At 28.6% G+C, this 19,087-nt stretch overlaps 1 protein-coding gene across 1 annotated transcript in view; it reads left to right on the top strand.

Annotated features, from left to right (window-relative positions):
• Positions 1-338: 338 nt before the first annotated feature.
• LOC109596120 (adhesion G protein-coupled receptor E3-like) overlaps positions 339-19,087 on the top strand; it is an 82,372-nt gene continuing 63,623 nt past the window's right edge. The window contains exon 1 of the mRNA XM_049966370.1: positions 339-496. Coding sequence (XP_049822327.1) covers positions 339-496 — 158 coding nt within the window. The remainder of the gene's footprint in view (positions 497-19,087) is intronic.

Consider the following 19,087-nt stretch of genomic DNA (forward strand, 5'->3'; position numbering starts at 1 on the left):
ACTTAAGACACCTTAAGTCAAAATTTGGTAGCAGTAAAAAAATACAATAATGAAGAAAATATATCTAACTAGTGCTACTCAAATTTCAAAAATGGTATGGTCTTGTTTAAATTTGGTGCGTATTATCCCAAAATACAGGCCTACAATTCAATACAGTGCTGTAGCTAATTTTTAAGTCATTAAATATTTTATAAAATTATTAAGCTTTTTATATTCTTTGCATATTTGGAAAAAATAAGTTATTCTCGATTATTTTTGATTATTACATTATTATTGAAATACTTCAGTTTTAATGTATATTAACTTAAGTAATTTTGATATTTGTTTCAGACGTTAAAATGGATACGCTCTATACGGCAAGACTCCATGGTTTTCCAAACTTAAGTAAATCAAACATGGAGCCAGCATTTACAGAAGAAAGTTTTTTATCATTGCTCATAGTGCTAGGAAGTAGTGTGTCACTGGTGGCTCTAGTCTTCGCCTTCATTACTTATAGGTAAGTTGATTAATAATTTTATTAAATCATTACAACAATAAGTAAATGTTAACTTAAACAGTAATTAATCGTTGTAAGTTACCTCTTGATTCATGAAATATTTGTCTGGGATAAAGCATAGATAAGTTTACTAGCCTAAGATGAATCTTTTTTCATGCATCTCGGTTTTCATGTCTCCTCTCCAAGAACATGTATAAACGATGGAGCGACACTCCGCAAATCATCAATAATAACGTGAGAGCCCTTTTAGGTCGAATTTGCGTGTCAATGGGACAGGATTCGTTCAAGTATAAAACATAATTTATCAGTTAGAGAGTGGTTTGAATTGAATTGTATCCTGGATATTTTATTGACAGATGCCCTGATTAATTGATTAATAGACCGGGTATGAATGATGGAAAGTTATACAGGTGACAGTTTGCAATTTGAAAAGTTTGCTTATTTATTGGCTTATTTACTTATCGTGTCGGGGATTTATTATTCAATTTTACATGGCTTAAAATAATACATCGACCTCGTGATTTATGTTATCAGCAAAAACACCTTATATATTTCATTCCATTATAAGAAAATTGAAAAAAGTCATTAGCGTGTTAAAGAATAAGTTGTTTCATCATTTAAACAAAATATTTTTTATACAATATTTTATTGAAAATTTACATTATGTATAAATAAAAATATTATTACTGTGAATATTGTATCTATATTAAGAAATTTAAATCCTATTTAATTATTTCAATTTTTAAGAGTATTAAAATGTATTTAAAATTGAATCAGCCAGATTTCAAAATTAAAAATAATTTACGTCTACAGAGACGTAACGTGATGAGATGTGCCATCAATCACTGTGCTGTTCGATCATGAAGCATTAGTTGTAATCATCTAATCGATACTTCAATACATTCTAAATGGGATCCCTAGTTCCTTTAGTTAATAATTAATCGGATACCTGATAATTAATATGTCTTTTGTTTCTGAAACAGCCTATAGGTTACAAATAATTGATGGGGGAATGTTTCCTCAATACATTGTCAAAGGCAGTGATTCCACAATCGACTAAATCACTGTACAATAATCGACATGTAGATAACCAATTATAATTATCTACTGTATAATTGACATAACTAATCTCTAAAACGTTTATTTTGTGTGGTATGTTCAGTGGTTGGCAATTATAATGGCATCATAAAACACATAGCTTATTTTTTCATAAAAAATAACTTTTTAGATTGTCATTTAGAATATTAAATATATAAAATCTATTAAGCTCTATCATTACCTATTGAATCGTTACTGCTTGAGCTATATTTTTTTACATAAAATCATATAGTTTATGTTTTTTAAAATTTCATAATTTCGTAGCTTTGAAAGTTGCTTAAGTTGCTTAGTTTTTGTAAATTTATGTTGAGAATGTATTTACTTATATTTTTTATTTTGTCATCAATAATAAGTATAAAGGATATTCAAAACATAAACGAGAGTTAATCTAAGACCGATTGAATGAAGAATTTGTGATAATAACAAGACAAATTCAGTTGGTGATTAAGACAGATTAAAACAATTAGTATTGACCCAAACTGAAAGTAATTAAAAGGAAACAGGAGGGAATAAATTCGATTGAAGGATTTTGGTTTAACTTATTTATAACCATGCTTATAGTATAATAATGCGTAGAGTATATTTAAGATGAATTTAAATTTCTCTCAAAAGATGGAGAACTTTTGTTCTATCAGAGTTTTTACTCTATGTCTAGCATAAAAATATTTTCTTTATTTCTGTGGATAAAATGTATAATTTTTTAATATTTAAAAATAAGAAAAATGGATAAGGAAATTTTAATGAAAATTGAATTTAACAGTCTTTAAAACGGGTACATACCGATTTTTAATAAATAATAATATTTTGTACATTCATAAGTTTGTGACAGAATTAGAATTTCATTTTTTTTAGTGATAATAATTACTCGCAGTCTTGATAACTCTATTTATATTTATTTATAAGTGACGTGAATTTACGTTTTATTGGACTTAAAAATAAAAAATAATGAATAGATTATAAATATAAAATAAATTCATTAGACAAATGTGAATTTTTTTTTGATGAAGGCTTATTACTATACAATATTCTTTTATGAATTTGTTATAATAGATCTCTGCCAGATGATACATAAAACAATTTTTTAACATATACAGTCAGTTCGGCCCGCCCACATAATTGCATGTATATCTTTCTTTTTTGTTTACAATGGGGTATTGATGTTCCGTCTTAATACGCGAGTAGACACGTTCATCATTTTTGTAGTCTTTATTTGCCTCTTAACTCACTATTTATTCATTAATTTCAAGTTACAAATAATAGTTTTGTATCTTTGAGATATTAAATTATAAACTTATTTCTTTAATATTTCAGTTAATAATATCAAAATCAAAATTTTGAAATGTTACTTTTTTCAACATATTGGTTCCAATTTCCTTTTGAAGTAATGAGTCACGTATTATCTCTTTGCGACAGTTAACGATCATACGGCTTGTCGAAATATGCGGTCTCAATAATAGTGTGAATCTAGATTTACTAAGTCATCCAGAGCTTTGAAAATGAATTATTGGACAGTCAAAAGAGGAGTGAGAATCAATGTGGATGTTTGTGTATTTCAATGTCCCATCTATAAGTGTCTACATAGAATGTGTACATAGATATTGCAATAGTTCCGCATGAAGTATGTTATAATTGTATATTAAAATGGAAAGTCAATTTTTGACATTTCATGCCTTCTAACTGTTTGTACGGTCGGTTGTGTCAGGAAAATGTGCAAGTACAGGATATTAATTAACTGCGGAAAGCTGAAACTGACTATTAACAGAAAGGCCAAAGAACTTAACATTGAAATGACTAGGGTATGCTATAGATGTTAAAATCTTTTCATTATGAATAAACACCGGTTTAAAATAAAGTTTCAAAATTTAACTATTACATATTAATTTCATCAAAAATAATAAATATTCAAAAAAGAAGGTGCACAACATAATAATTATTAAATTAGTTAAATAATATAATAAAAGTTTAATATTCAAATTTGTGTTATAGAGTAAAATTAGTTGGATATATTAATATGAATTATTAATACATGGCATAAATTATATTAAAGAAAATGATTAATGATCACATAATATAGCAAAACTTTTTATATGCATTTATATAAAGCCATTACAACTTATCAGCATGATCTTGCTGTTTCTGGAATGTCGTGTCATTATCATCCAGAGCGTAAATTAAATTTTGGGAATAAGATTAGAACGGGCGCGAGCAAAGTGAAACCACTTTCAAGAATCAATTAATTTTCAAGTGTTTCCAATTACGACACACTTAGTTTTAAAACTAATTTTCCACCAACACATACAAAAATATATTATTTTGAAGTTATGTTCAAATTTAATTGTTTAAACGGGTTGTATCACATATATATTTTAGTATTTATAAAATTTTATATATCATACAGTAGTATTATAATTTGTATATTTAGGTTTTTAAATTCAGTGTATTGAAATTGTAAAATTTTGCCCTCCAAGGAAAGCAGAAACCACCCCCAAAACTAGCGTGAAAGTGGTAGGTAAACACATTTAAACGTTGACATGTTTCGACAATTTTTCGAAAAATTATTCACTTCTCTGGCAGAGAATTCAAGTTATAGTCTCCGTTCCAATTAAAGTCTAAATTAATTTCCTATGAAAAGTTTGTTCAGGAAGCGTTGAAATCTTCTGCTAAATCTTCTATTGAAGGAAGGGAAAAACTACTGAAGCGCCAGATACACAGATAATCAGACAAATTAAAGTTATTCCGCTTACTTTGACAAGCCAAATTTAAAAGGATTTATTACTTTCTATTAGCACTGGTACAATTAAACGATGTATTCTGAGAGCAAATCTTCATCTGAGATTACATAATTTGTCAGAGTTGCCCGCTCAATCTCCCGACCTTAATCTGAAATTTCTGGAAGGACATTAAAAAGGCAGTGTATATCGAAAAACCAACAAATAAAGACTAACTGTGGAATGTAATCGAACGTTATCAAAAATTAGTTATACAAAATTAAAGTTTCGAAACAAAATATTAATTATAGTAAGCTCTTTTGTTATCTAATTCATATGTATTATAGTGTATATAATTTATAAGTATTATAAGACTGTTATTTTTTTGGACTGTCAAATTAATTGTCGTTAATATATTTATTTATTTATTTATTAATGTTTGATTATTATACAGTTAAATATTTATTAAAATGTATTCTTATGATATTTATAGTCTTTATATACATTTATTAGTGAACAATTATATTTCTTGTAGGTAAACGTGTCTCTATATAAACAAATGGCCCAGCTATTATTTTGTACGCAGATGTATATGCTTCTAGATATCAATCATAAAATCAATCAATAGTTTTTAAGTTTCACTTGTCATATGAACGTCCGGATTAATTAATGCAAAGTTTCAATTAAGATCTAGTAAGAGACTTTTTGCTCTGGGTCAATAGGTTAACAAGAAGGGGCGCATATATTTTATATAGGATTATTTAGTTTTTTGGTGGTTAAAATAGTATATGACATACACACATGAAAAGAAATTCATCCTCATCTCATAAATATATTAATTAATAATCAGTCAAACTAAAGAGTTGGTGATTGGAGAGAAGACACCAGTTCGCTATTGGCTACGTGTTTGCAGATTTTTTCTGATATTCACATGTCATTTAGTCTAGATTATAAACATTATACCGAAATGCGGTGTGACGCGGTATCTTCTTTTCTGATAATTCATATTTTTAAGAATTGTTCCTTATATCGTCAGAGTGGAGAATATAATCTAATATAACTGGAGGACGGTTTATTTTATCAAATTCCAAGAAGAGAATTTTTTAGTATAGTTCAAGTTATTAAATATATAAAGAATTAAATGAATCAGTTATGCAGTTATATTATACGAATCCCACATAATTTTCCACATATTCAGAGACCTGCTGTATATAATTTATAATAAATATTTAAATGAAATATCAAAAATTGTCTTGCTTTAAACAAATAAAACGAGTGAAGTTTTGTCTTTGTTTTAGCAAGCTACTACGAATTACACAATCAATACGTGCCGGCTCAATTAGCTGTCCTTTATTTTTACACGGAAATTCGCTGTCGAGTTATGATTTGAGCACCTGCCGATTGGATTTTACACGTATTGTAAAGTTTAAAATCACAACCAAAATTCTGCGTGACCATTTTAGTAATTGGAAGATTATATATAACGAATTATGGTTTTATTTATTAATATTATTAGATGATAAATATTATTATACATAATTATATTATATGTAGAATACGTATTTAAAAGGAAACTTTTATAACATTTTGTGTTATACCTTTCATATATGGATAAAAACAAGCTCTATAAACATTTTTATTTAAAAATTATATTACTTTGTTAAAATCATACATGAATTATAATTAAAATTATATATGAATAACAGCCTTCCTTTAGAAATTAATTAAATTCTATTTATAGTGACCATTTTCGCCTAAAATTCGAGGACATGAAAGGTGACATTGTTCTTCATAATATGCATACATGAAACATGCAAAGCTTAATCAAATTTTAAACTTCAGTATTTTCTTCAAACACTGTACTTGCGTCCTATTCAAACATAGGACCAGACATTTATAATACCTCTCAAGGAAATTAAATTACTACAGAATGTTGCCTACGGTGTGTCTTTTAAATACAACATAAAAACTTCACCTTGGAAAAATAAATAAGGTGGCTCTAAAGTGTTTGGACCAGCTACGAAATTGGCGTGTTTACGACGTGAACCGAGCTATAAAACACTGTAGATTTACTCTTTTTCTTTGGTGTGGGATATTGAGACCCTGCTAAACAGTTGTAAATAGTTTACGATCTAGCTCTAACAAATATCCAGAAACGGTTTAAAAAAAATTAAATGAATGCCTCATAAAATCAACAATCACTTTTAAATACACTCGTCACAAGTATCACATAGTTGATTTTTGATTAAAAAGGAATGGTTAATAAAGGTTTATTGCATAAATAATAAAAATTATATAAATAAAAATGAGAAACTAACGTCAGAATCATTTTAGAATCTGGTATTACGGCCTCTGGCTCTAATGAGATCTCTCATTCTATGTGAGAGGCTCCTTATAAGATTTCTATCGTAGTCCATATCCAAATTTTCATCAAGACTGTCTGGAGTAATATTACGGATTCTTTTGCATCTCTGTTGGTGGTTACTTGATTGAATTTAGACCTCAGTCCACACTAATTTTGGTAACGTGCAGCGGGCGTTGTCGTATATAAAAACAAAATTGTCGTCTTTATCAGGGACAAGCGGTACTACATTTTCTTCAAGAAGCTTTCTTATATACCGATCAGGTGTCATAGATCCACGACGAAACACTATAAACACCTCTACAATTTAGGGTTCCTCTTACGTTACACTAATCAAATCTTTCACCTTCGCGTCTGTACTGTGGAATGCGAATATCATATCTGAAAAGTGATAATCTGGACTCATCCGTGAAAAGGATATTAGTCAAGACCTGAATATCCGAATGAATGTGTTCTCTTGTAAACCTTATTCGTACCACACGGTGTTCCCTGGTTCACAACGGTGCAGTTATAGGCTTTATGGGTACGATTCCAAATTATCTTAACCTATTCTTTTGAATGTTACGGACCTTGGACAAATCGTTTTGCGATGTAAATAACAATCATCTACAGGCATAATACACCTTGGACGACCGGGAACTGGCCTTCTAGTGTACTCTCCTGTTCCTCTAAATCGATTTACAACCCTTGAAACATTAGATTGTTTGATTCACATAAAATCTGCCATCTTCAATTAGGACCCTGATTTGGACAGGTGCTTAACTTAAATTAGCAAATATATCAAATGTATTGTACACAAACAATTTTAAAATAAAAATAAAAAACCGGTACTTCTGTTTTGTTCTTTTTTATTATTTATTTTTAATTTATATGTACATGTAAATATATACAACAAATGAATATTTACTTTAAACATATAATCGACTTGTGCAAAGGCGTGAAAGACTTGAGCTCAGCAGACATTTGAGGTATAAGTAATCAAAGTCAATTATTTGACGTAACAAAGAAAAATAAATAGGAAAAAATATGTTAAATTCACTATATATTCTCCTTTTAGCTCGAAACACTTTTTCCAGTGGGGTTCAATTGTCCCGATATATGTCTATGTATAGTGTATATTGATTTGACAACTGCCGTAACGAATGTGTAGATTGGCGTATTGTGATGGATCAGTTCCTTATTTCTTAATTTCATCACTCAAACGTAGCAATAAGTTCGCATAATACTCGTCGTTCATGGTTTATTTCCTTTTTGAAGATAATCGATAAAAATTAACCTATGCATATCCCAAAAAACTAACGTCGTCATCTTTCCAGCAGTTTACTTCTTCTTTGAAGCCAGCTCTCCTCTTATATTCTGTTGTTTAGACTTTCCTTTTGTCTCAGGTATTAAATGACGGACCCATGTTTCATTCACAAAATTCATTCCTTCTTCACTTTTAGTTAACAATCATCAAAAACACTTTTGCCAAACCAATCTTGCAGAAATAGGTCTAATATAGTGCCTTCTTTCTTTTTTTATAGTTTTCTTTATAAACATAACTCGTAATTTCTAATAATTTTTTTAAAAAAAAAATAAATCTTATTTTTACACTTTTAACTCATTTTTGATTTGAATGGAGATGGAAACGCTAAAACTGATTTTTAAACCATTTTGTGAGATTTTCGGTGTCAAGAAATTCATTATTTATTAATTATATTACTGCTGCTTCCACAGCAAAAGTTACAGTTCATCAAAAGTAAATCTCATACGTGATATTTCTTTGACAAATAATATATTTTTTACGCTTGTAGTATTTAATTAATGATATTCAACTCTATTATGAAATAATTTGTTTAATATTAATAATATTATTTACTCTTGATATTAAATAATATAGTCTAATGGGAGAAAAAATAAAAATATAATTATAAAATGATTATTCAAATTATACAGAGATAACTAATAAAATCAACTTAAATCTAATATTCTCATTGTGCGTTATATTTCAACCATAGTAATTAGCAACAACGATTTTCAGTTTACGTCTAATTATATCGGTTGGTCCTGCGGTTACATTGCTGTTCAGTCGTACGTATAAAATTCGTTTCCAACACAAAATACTCCTATAATATTCATGACATTTCGAATATTTTCAGAGTAGAAACGTGCTATGAGTATGTGGTTTCGATAGTTTCTATATTGGTAAAATTTTTTAGTTTTAGCTTGATATAGGACAACTTAGGACCTCGAGTAGATGATAAAACTAATGATAGGGAAGTAATTTAACGTTCGACTGGGGTAGTTATTTTATTATTGTAATATGCATCGAAACTGACCTTAATCCATTCATGTTTGAATGTAGGCTAAGATATGGATTTGAATTTAAATTTTGTATTGTATATAATTTATATAGAGAGAGTTATAAAAATGTAATATGTTAACAAATGAATAGTTTCGAAGTTATGGAAGTTTATTCCTTTTGATTGTACTTTTTACATTTTATATCATAGTTTTTGGTCCTTTATACCTTCACATTCATATTTAGCATTTTGTATTAGATTAATTCTTTATACTTTTAAAACACTCTTATATGTTCCCTGGTCGCTAAGAGTCTTTATAAATACGGTACGTTGTATTTTTGACTATAATGTATTATAATGTAAATTTTTACAAAAATTTCTCATATTCATCAATTGGACAAATTTACACTGCTGCAATTTTTAACGTGCCTTCATGTGCTCATCCATCCCAAGATTTACATTGTCAAGTGAACCAGTCATAGACCCAGTTCATAATATGCACAAAGAAATTTTAGAATATAATTCGCTAAATGTGATCAGGCGTGAATGCACTTCGGCCGTAGGGGATGTTGGTAGTTAAATCCTGGCAGAATACATGCCTGAAAAAACTACCTGCATAATATACTGACCATATAAATATATCAAGATTTTATTTTTTTTTATAAACTAAACATTTTTCTTTAAATCAGATCGATGAACAGTAAATCAAAGTCAACCGATAAATAAAATTTGGGTTTAATAATATGAAATTATTTCACTAAAATAGTTCAGAATAAAATAAAATTTTTAAAATATATATAAATCTGTAATAAAAAACTGAACGAAGTACACAAATATCAAATTATTTGAAATTTGACTTTCCAATTCAATTTTTTTTTAAATAAATAATATCTGATGGTCAATTTCATAATTAATAGTTCAACAAACAAAGTTATTCCAAGCCTTTGGTAAATTATTTAGTGAGATGTAACTTTAGTAAAAAGGTGAAAAATAAAAATAAATAAATTCCTATTCTGAGAAGAAAAATCCTATACACGGTGTAACCCCTGGGAATGGTGCTATAACTTGCCTCAGGTAAGCGTCACATAGGAATTTTACAATTCCATGTTTTGAAAATCAGCTTTTCTCGCTTTGTCACCCAAAACATGAATTCTAAAATCGAAATTCGTGCCAACATCAAGTTCTGTTTCAAGCTAGGAAAAACTGCTATTGAAACGTTTCAAAACATGGAGAGAATGTTATAAGTCAGGAGAACGTTTCAGGTGGTTTGCACGTTTCTAGGAAGGTCGGGAAGAGGCGACTTCCGCCCAGGGCCTTCAAAAGGTTTTCGAAATGAGAAGAATACTAGAAAAGTGGCGGAGGCTTTAAAAACTGATAAGTGATTATCAGATTGATTGAGGATATTATTGGCATACCTCGAACCGTGGTGGAAAATTTGCATACTCTGTTTTGAATAATTCTACAGGCGTTTAGATCGTTGTATAGATAACAAAGGATTATACTTTGAATAATACAAAATTAAAATTGTGATTAGTTTACCCATTTTGCTTATTTCAGTCCATTCACCATTCCCATGGGCCACACCGTATATATTTCTAACTTATTCTAAACATAATTTTTTTGAAACTCAATTTTTAATTTTCTCTTTACTTAATTTGTTTATTCGTATATAAGATCTAGTACATAAATGTACTGACACTGTCACGATTTTGTTATTAAGGTAATTTTGTTCACAATTTCGAATATAGGCATTTATTAAATTTCTACTTTTTGGAAAAATATATTACAGTAGCAACTGTACCTGGAATCAAATCCAGAAATTATAGGTGTTCAGCAGAAACTACTCGTATAATCCTTTTTAAAGAAATTAATCTTTCAATTCGAAAATTGGCAAATTTTTAAATGTTTCCATGTGCTTTTGTTTATTTAAAAAAATTGTTTAATTACATCGTGATATATAGCTTGCCATACAACTTACCATAACCACCCTTCAAACGGAATACCACAGCAAATTCCCTAGACATCTTCAAATTCTACATAGAAGGTAAGTACATAGAATAGATCGCCATGCTAAACCGACTCCATAAATGTGACAAATGTTTTTTCCGAAGAATGGATGTTTATTGCGAAGATACTTTCATTAAACTGCCTTTTTCCATTGAATGTTTTAATGTTATATGTAATATAATTTGTATCGTACGTAATAGTAAAACCATTTTTTCTTGAAGTTTGTTTCATAGTTATTTGTCGGCGTCTCCGTGGTGAGTATAATCAAGCCTGAACTGAGTCCATGGTAAATTCACGCATGGTGAAGCTAACAAAAATGATTAAACTGGTCCTAGTCTCATTGATGAAAGTGATTTGCGGCTTCACACTAACGGATACTTCATTCGCATCAGAATATTTTCTACACTAACTGTAAACTTTCTGTTCTTTGTTCAGAAAATCCACTGTGGCAAATCTCCGCAGACTTCACTTTTGGAATTTACTTGGGCCACTGTGAATTCTAAATCCTGATTTAAGGGATCATGAAGATGATGGGGACGATTTAGTGTCAAAGCACTGTTGCATTTCCAGTCCCCCGATAAATGAGACTACTGTTCCTTGTGTTATCCTATGCTGAAAAGTTGCCAACGCGAATTAGACTAGTCCCATCAATGCTGATCTTTTGAAGAATTTCATTATGCCTACTTGCCTGTTTTGCTCGTATGTGACCTATTATAGCCTTAATATAAATACTCCTTCTTGCTACACCTTCAAATTACCATTATATAAAATCTCACTAACTTAAATTATGATATTATCGAGAATACTTAAAAAAGGAAAGCATTAAAATAAAGATGTATGGTAATAAAAATCATTAGTGGTGTAAAATGGTTAATGCAATTGGCTCCCTACGATTGGTCAACAAAAAAATGAAGAATCTGAAATTTATATCAACAACTTATTGAAATTATTTTTGTGTACACATAATGATTTTAAATTTTGTTACAGACTTGATTGCAATATTTTTTAATCAATTTTGTTATTATTTTTATTTACCCAATAGCTGATTATCTACAACCTTGTGAATTAGTATCTCTTAATTATAAATATGCAGTTAATATCTATTTGCGCTAATTAAAACTAGGAATTTTTAAATTAACTTTTAAAACCAATTTACAAGTTAAATTCAAGATTAAACTGTTCTTTAATGACTGAGATGGCTAAATACAAAGTAATTGATACTAAATATCGAATTCATTTTCCATGTAATAACATCAATTTATTTATAATATTTAAACAAACATCAGTAAAAGATTTAATCGTCCAAAATACACTAAATTTGTACAAATGACATCTAATAACTTATTTAAAAGGGTAAATACACTGGTCTAGTTGCTTAATTCGATAGAATCTCATACAACTCCCAAGTTTTCAGTAAGTAGAAGTCTGAGAGAGATAAATGCCGAAACAAACAGACTGTAGAATTGCCCGTGTTTCAGTGCTTGCTGAACAGTCAGATTTTAAATCGTCAGAATACCCGCAATATACCCGTTGGCAGAATTATCTGACAAAGCATACGAAATTTTTGGCTAAACCACATGCATGAATTAATAGCGTTTCAAATATTCCAACACAAAACTTTTGTTAAGTCTGGGTATAATAATTTTTAAACATATAAAAACGATTCTATTGTGAGATTAACTTATTTGGTATAACGTATTAAAAATTAGTTAGATAATATATTTAAAACTGTATGTTACTTTGTTGTTATTTTAAAGAAACGACTGTAACACGAAACTTCGATAAAAGAGAGATAGATAATAATTTTAATAGAAAATCAATAAGCAATTAAAGATTTATGCATACCAACTGGAAGATAAAGTATTTCAAACTGGTTCATTGGTTGTATCATCTCCATCATTAATCTGAATTGTTGCAATATAATTACAATATTGATTATCAATTAATACGTCATCAGGATAATGAAAGTAATATACGTGACTTATTACTATGTGAATACTATTATTTTATGTATACCTACTTGCGTGTGTTAAACATGTTGTGGAATTATCAGTGTTAATTTATCTGGTATTTATCAATATGACATGTGCTGTTTAATTATTGATTTCCCATTAGAGATGAAAGACAAATATAAACAAAATCTTGAACAAAGCAAATATTTTTAAATAAACTTTGTTTATAATTTAACAATATATTCCACAATTTTGTTTTTATATTGGGATCAGTCGAGGAAATAGCAGTATTAACCGCCACGTAATGAGAAACTATATCGCTTTTCTGGAGGCATTAGCAACGCAATATGTCTAAGAGAACGCAGAAAATTGGGGATTGAAGGGGATAGCATTAGTAGACAAATTACTTGGCAGAAATGCAGGATTCCATGTTGAAACATGCTCGTAAGGATCATGTAGATGACCTAAATAATTTTGTTCTTTGGCTTTATCTCTAATTGTGTAGTCTTGGCACGTCTAAAACAAATGTACAAGAAGTTATTGTTGGATGTGTAGCTGCCGTATAATTATTTAAATAACATTACTAGCATGTAGATAAAAGTTATAGATGAAATAAGTGAAATATGTTTTTAGTAATATTTGTTTTATTTTAAAATTATACATCTCATACCTGTAATTTTCTGATGTAAATAGACAGGTGCACTTAACTTTTTTTCATTATTTTCAACCGAAATTAGTTTGAATGGTTCTAGAACTAAATACATTGATTTTCCTCCAGCCCATTATCGAACAACATCTTTCATTTTTATCTGGACCCAGAAGTTATACTCTGTATAATAATGACATTTCATTGATAATAAAACCATCGTAAAACAAAACAATTTAATTTGAACGTTATTGGATTTTTGCTGACGTAGGAACAGATGGTCGAAAGAATGTAATATGTATTGCAATATACGACCAATATAACAAATTTGACTCTATTTTTCTATATTTGTTTCGTCCCAATTCAATTTGTATACGAGGCTAATCCCAAAAATACCGGCCTAACAAAGACAACACAAAAAAATTCATTATTTCTTTACGTAGTCGATATACACTACGTCTATACACTAAGTAGATAATTTGAATTTTCTAAATTAAATAGATTAAAAATATTTCGATATATATTTTTTTGAATATTTGAATTCTAGAATTAAATTTATTTTTTATTGTAAAAAATTCATTCCAATCTGTAGTCAGTCAGGGCAAGCAATGACATTGCTGCAGTGCTGGTAATCACTGATCCTTGAAGAAAAGATCTTTTTATGCCTATATAGACCACAAACTTTTTCTAATTGTTAGTTTTGGTGCTTAGAGATAAAACACCAGTTGAAAAGTCGCAAACTAAAACAGTTAAGGGAAACAAAAACACTTTTCAACTCAAATTAAGCGTGGGCCCTAAAATGTGCACCCATAACCAGATTCGTAATTCATTCCATCATTTATTGTCTTATTCCATCTTTATTGTGTCAAAACACACAATAGTTTGTACCGGTTAAATAGGGAATACGTAATTATCCGTTCAAGAGTGAAGCGTTTGATTTACTTTGCATCGCATACCCCTGCAATTTTAATAATTAATAAGCTTTTGGAACCCTTTTCAAAACTGATCAATAAACACATTTATCATGCTGTTAATTTAAATCATAACTTTATGTAACTGCTAGAACGTAATGGATGAAAGTTTTAGGAGTATATTAAAATAAAACTGTTTCACGGAGTTATTATGCGATGTAATTTACACAAAAAATTATAAATCTATAAGGTATTTTTTATAAGTGTAATCGACGGTTTAAAGAGAATGAAATATTCCTGCCAAAAAAGTAAAACAATATTAATTAAAAGTATTTTTTTATGGTTTATTTGAGTTACTCTTTAATTACAACCATAATAAAAACGCATAATTTTCAAAATTAACATTTTTAATGATTTCAATTCATTTAAGTGTATCGAATATTATATTGAAAACTTTTACAACTATTATACGAAACCTTGCTCAGTTATGAACGCAAAGAAAAATAAATATTTTAATTTATGCAATATTGTTTTTATATGACGTTTGGCGAAGCTATAAATTGTATGTTATTCTTATTGTGTTCTTGTCTTGTCAACTCTGTTATATGAAACATAACAACAAGGAAAGAAATATTGAAAAGTTAATGATCTGCGTGTTACACAGTACTCTGACTCACAATATTTTTATTTTGATCTAACAGTGCATGTTCAGCTACACCAGACTTGTCTGATTGAATGATTAGGGAAGTATAAACACGGAAACAACTTTAACAGATAAGAAGAAAAAATAAAACAATATAATATTGACACCAGTGCTCAGAAAGACCAAGATCGCTAAGCAGATAAGAAAGGCCACCGAACAGAACGAGATACGAACTAAGTCAGATCTCTGAACATGCTGGCCAGTCGTGCTAGCGAAACGTCAGGATATAATTTCAACAAATGTTGACCTGTAAACCCGAACAAATATAAATACTCAAACAATTGTCAGGAAAACCTTAACCTTAATATTATTATTAACGTTATGAGCAAAATCGTGATTTTAAAAAATAATCAATAAAAATCAATTCAGCAGAACTCTCGCCTTTTTTGGAGACGGTTCTCCTCTTTAGTCCATTGTTTTGACATGTATGAAACTGTGAACCAATCTTTCATCCACTTTGAGCAAATATGACACATACCTCTATCATAGCTCTCTTATAATTAATATTATCGGTAAAATTGTGATATACAGCACATTTTTAAATGCCTACGTTTTTTGTTAGATCATGTGCTTTTAATCGACAATCATCCAAAAACACTTTTTTTGGATTGGCTTAAACTTTTCTGACATGTTTGTGAGTATGACTTTTGGGTGTTTTTTGCATAGATTAAGAATTAATGTAGGTCATAAGTTTGTGTAGCTCATCTTATAATTTTGATAGGTTGGGAATGTTGTTATGAATGACTCAAAGGATTTTAATTATCACGATGTGTTTGTTCGTTATTATGTTAATTATTTCTTCTGTTATTATCGTTATGTACTTTGACCAATCTGAAATGGAAATATGTCTAATATGGTGTCTTCTTTCTTCAGGTAAGAAAAATTTCACCCCGCACTACGGCAAAACGGTAAAATTTTGAACTCCGTTTCGAATTTCGAGTTCTTTATGAGCTCATGGATGATCAAAATAGGTGAATGTGTGTTAATTTTAAAATTTCTATCTAGAGGCAGGTTACATAATCACAATTGGAAGCCCATTATGAACTCAAACGGATTCGATTGGTGCAGTCCTTGAACCTCCTGGGTTCTAGCTTTACAGTAAAGCTTATTTTTTGAGTCCAATTTTTTATTAAGGGTATTTATTTAGTATATAAGAAGTACGAAATTCCCATACCACGAATATTTCCAAATCGGTATATCCAACCATATAATTTCAATAAGTTAATAACTTTCACACAAACTTACATAAAAATTAAATAAAATGTCGATTATTATATTATATATATATATTATAATAGCCCAAAATGTTTGCTGTGAACCGAAATTAATCCAAAATTTCAGTAATAAGAATATTTTGGAATCGATAGAATTAACTACTTAATGTTAATGAGGAAATTGCAGGTACATGCAGGATATCTTAAATTTTTTTAAAAATAAAACATAATTTTTTGAGTCAAAAATTTTCTCTTTGACCATTCGCTCATAAAAAAACAAAAACTCTTGCATTTAATCACTTCTAATGTACAATGGTTTAAAAGTAATAATAAGTTAAATGTTTGTTAATTAATAATATAAATATTTTATTATTATTACTATAAATTAATATGTATGTTTAAAAACAATTAAGAGATGTATTTTAATTTTTGTTTAAATAAATCATCTTTCAAAATTAAATATTACTCATCTTACAATATCGAAAATAAATGGAAATGTAGAATGTACTCATGATCAATCGGCCTATAGGATGGTCAAAATATTTATCTAACATCTGCGAACAGTTAATTTGTAATACCATAGGTGGTATAATTAAACAATTTATTATTATCAAGGATTTTGTTCCTCTTGAATAGAAATGTGCAATAGATATTCTTGACTTCAACGAAAAGGTTGTAAATGAAAGTAGTTTAATTAAATACTGCATAATGACCAACACTTCCATACAAAGTTCGGTTTGCTACATGTGTAAATGTAATTACTTCGTGTATAATTAAAGGACGAGTCCCAAATGTGCCAAATACCATGAACAATGTGTTGAGATAACTCGTTCAACTTATGCAAATTTAAGGGAAAGGCAATAATCATTTACCCAACTGTTGTTTGCCAATAAGATTTAAATTTCAAAACGAAGTGCTTAAGTAAATTTTACTCGCACCTTTCAGAGTGGCAAAGAAGGTCTCTTTTATATTCCATCTTGGCAGGGCTTTGTGGGAATGTAAATGTTACATTACAATTCCTTCTTTCTCTCTCACAGCACTATATTCAAATTTGGCACTTTTTCACCTTTACATGAAAAGAATGAGAATTGGGGAAAAGGAAAACTTGTATACCTTGGCAGTTGTTATAGTTCATCTGTTACTTTTCATTAGTCGAGGCATAGCTCTTTAAGGTATACTCGAAAATTGCATGTGTTATTTAAAATTTTTCTTTGATTTACACGCGGTGAGTTGGATGGAACAAAAGAGATTCTGTAGACACAGGAGTTTATTATAATGTATTATTGTAAATATTGTAAAAATGTAATAAAAAACTTATAACGAAATAACAAATAAACTAAATTGTTTACATTAACTTTTTTATGATTCGCAATGACATTACAAAAACAGATAAATGTTTAAAAAATAAATTTACAAAAAGCTGATATCAAAGAAAGCTTTCAATGAGAGCAGAAATCAGTCAGTGTAGTCATCTTTCTTCCTTAAAATAATTTATGTCGAAAATAAAATTAAAAATTTATCATTAAATATTGTCACATCTTTTTATCATCGACTAACGACTTGGAGTTTCGTGGGATTGCAATTGATTGTATTTCTAGTATCGCGATTGTGAATCTTCGTTTCAATATGCTTAAATTTTATTCAAGAAATTCAGTGATTGTTCCCAAAGATGTATGTGACATTTAATTTAAGTTTTTACGCTTTATATTTTGAAATGATTTTGTTAAAACTGAAATAATCTCATAATCAAATGTACCAAGTAAATTTATAATCAATATCAAAGTGGCCCAATACAATTGTTTATACTAATATGAAAAAATAAAATTAAATTCTAAGAATCAAATATTATACATTGGATATGAGAACTACAAAAAAATCAACTTTAAATATTACTCAGTGACATTTATATAATTATAATTTATTCGCATATTATTCTGAATTTGGATTTGAAAAGCTTAAAATTGTTGCTGTTTAAAAAATAATCTTGTTAATACAGACGCTAATAAAATAAATAATTATGGAAAATTCTACTACATGAAAAATGTTCAATTGAAGTGTATTGATTATATAGTTTTTTAATTAAATTTTAAGTTCTAAAAGTCTCTGGTTTAAGTAATAAAATAAAATATTAATACCACGAAAATTTTTAATAGAATTTTACCACAAATTTTCCAAACATGTACAGTTTTATGACGTTGACACAATAAAAATTAAGCAAATTAAAAATAAATTATTTACATTGATATCCTGTACCTCCGTAATTGTCCACTTTTGTTCAAAGATATGACAAATCGATATACTGTCAAGAATTGCTGATATAAATATAAATACCTTTCAGAGACACACTGTAAATAAATATTAAAGTTTCTGTAGTTAATATTATTTACAGCGCACTAGAACAAATGTTTTTTATAGTTTTGTTATTTATTGTAAACACTGACGTAATTTATAATAATATTGATTTGTTCTTCTTGATATGACCAATTTAATTGTGTAATAATATTTTTATTCTATAAAACAATATTGTTAAATATATATTTATTAAGAATTAACAGATATTTTGCCCTTAAAATATCTGTTAACTGTTTGAACTATCATAATTGCGAATTATGAATTTTAATAAGGGTTTGTTAAAATATACCTCATTAGATAATGTTTGAATATTTGAAGCAAGGGTGCTATTTATTATTATTCGTTTTTAAAATTCT

This window comes from Aethina tumida, chromosome 4 (assembly GCF_024364675.1).
Source record: "Aethina tumida isolate Nest 87 chromosome 4, icAetTumi1.1, whole genome shotgun sequence".
Taxonomy (NCBI): Eukaryota; Metazoa; Arthropoda; class Insecta; order Coleoptera; family Nitidulidae; genus Aethina; species Aethina tumida.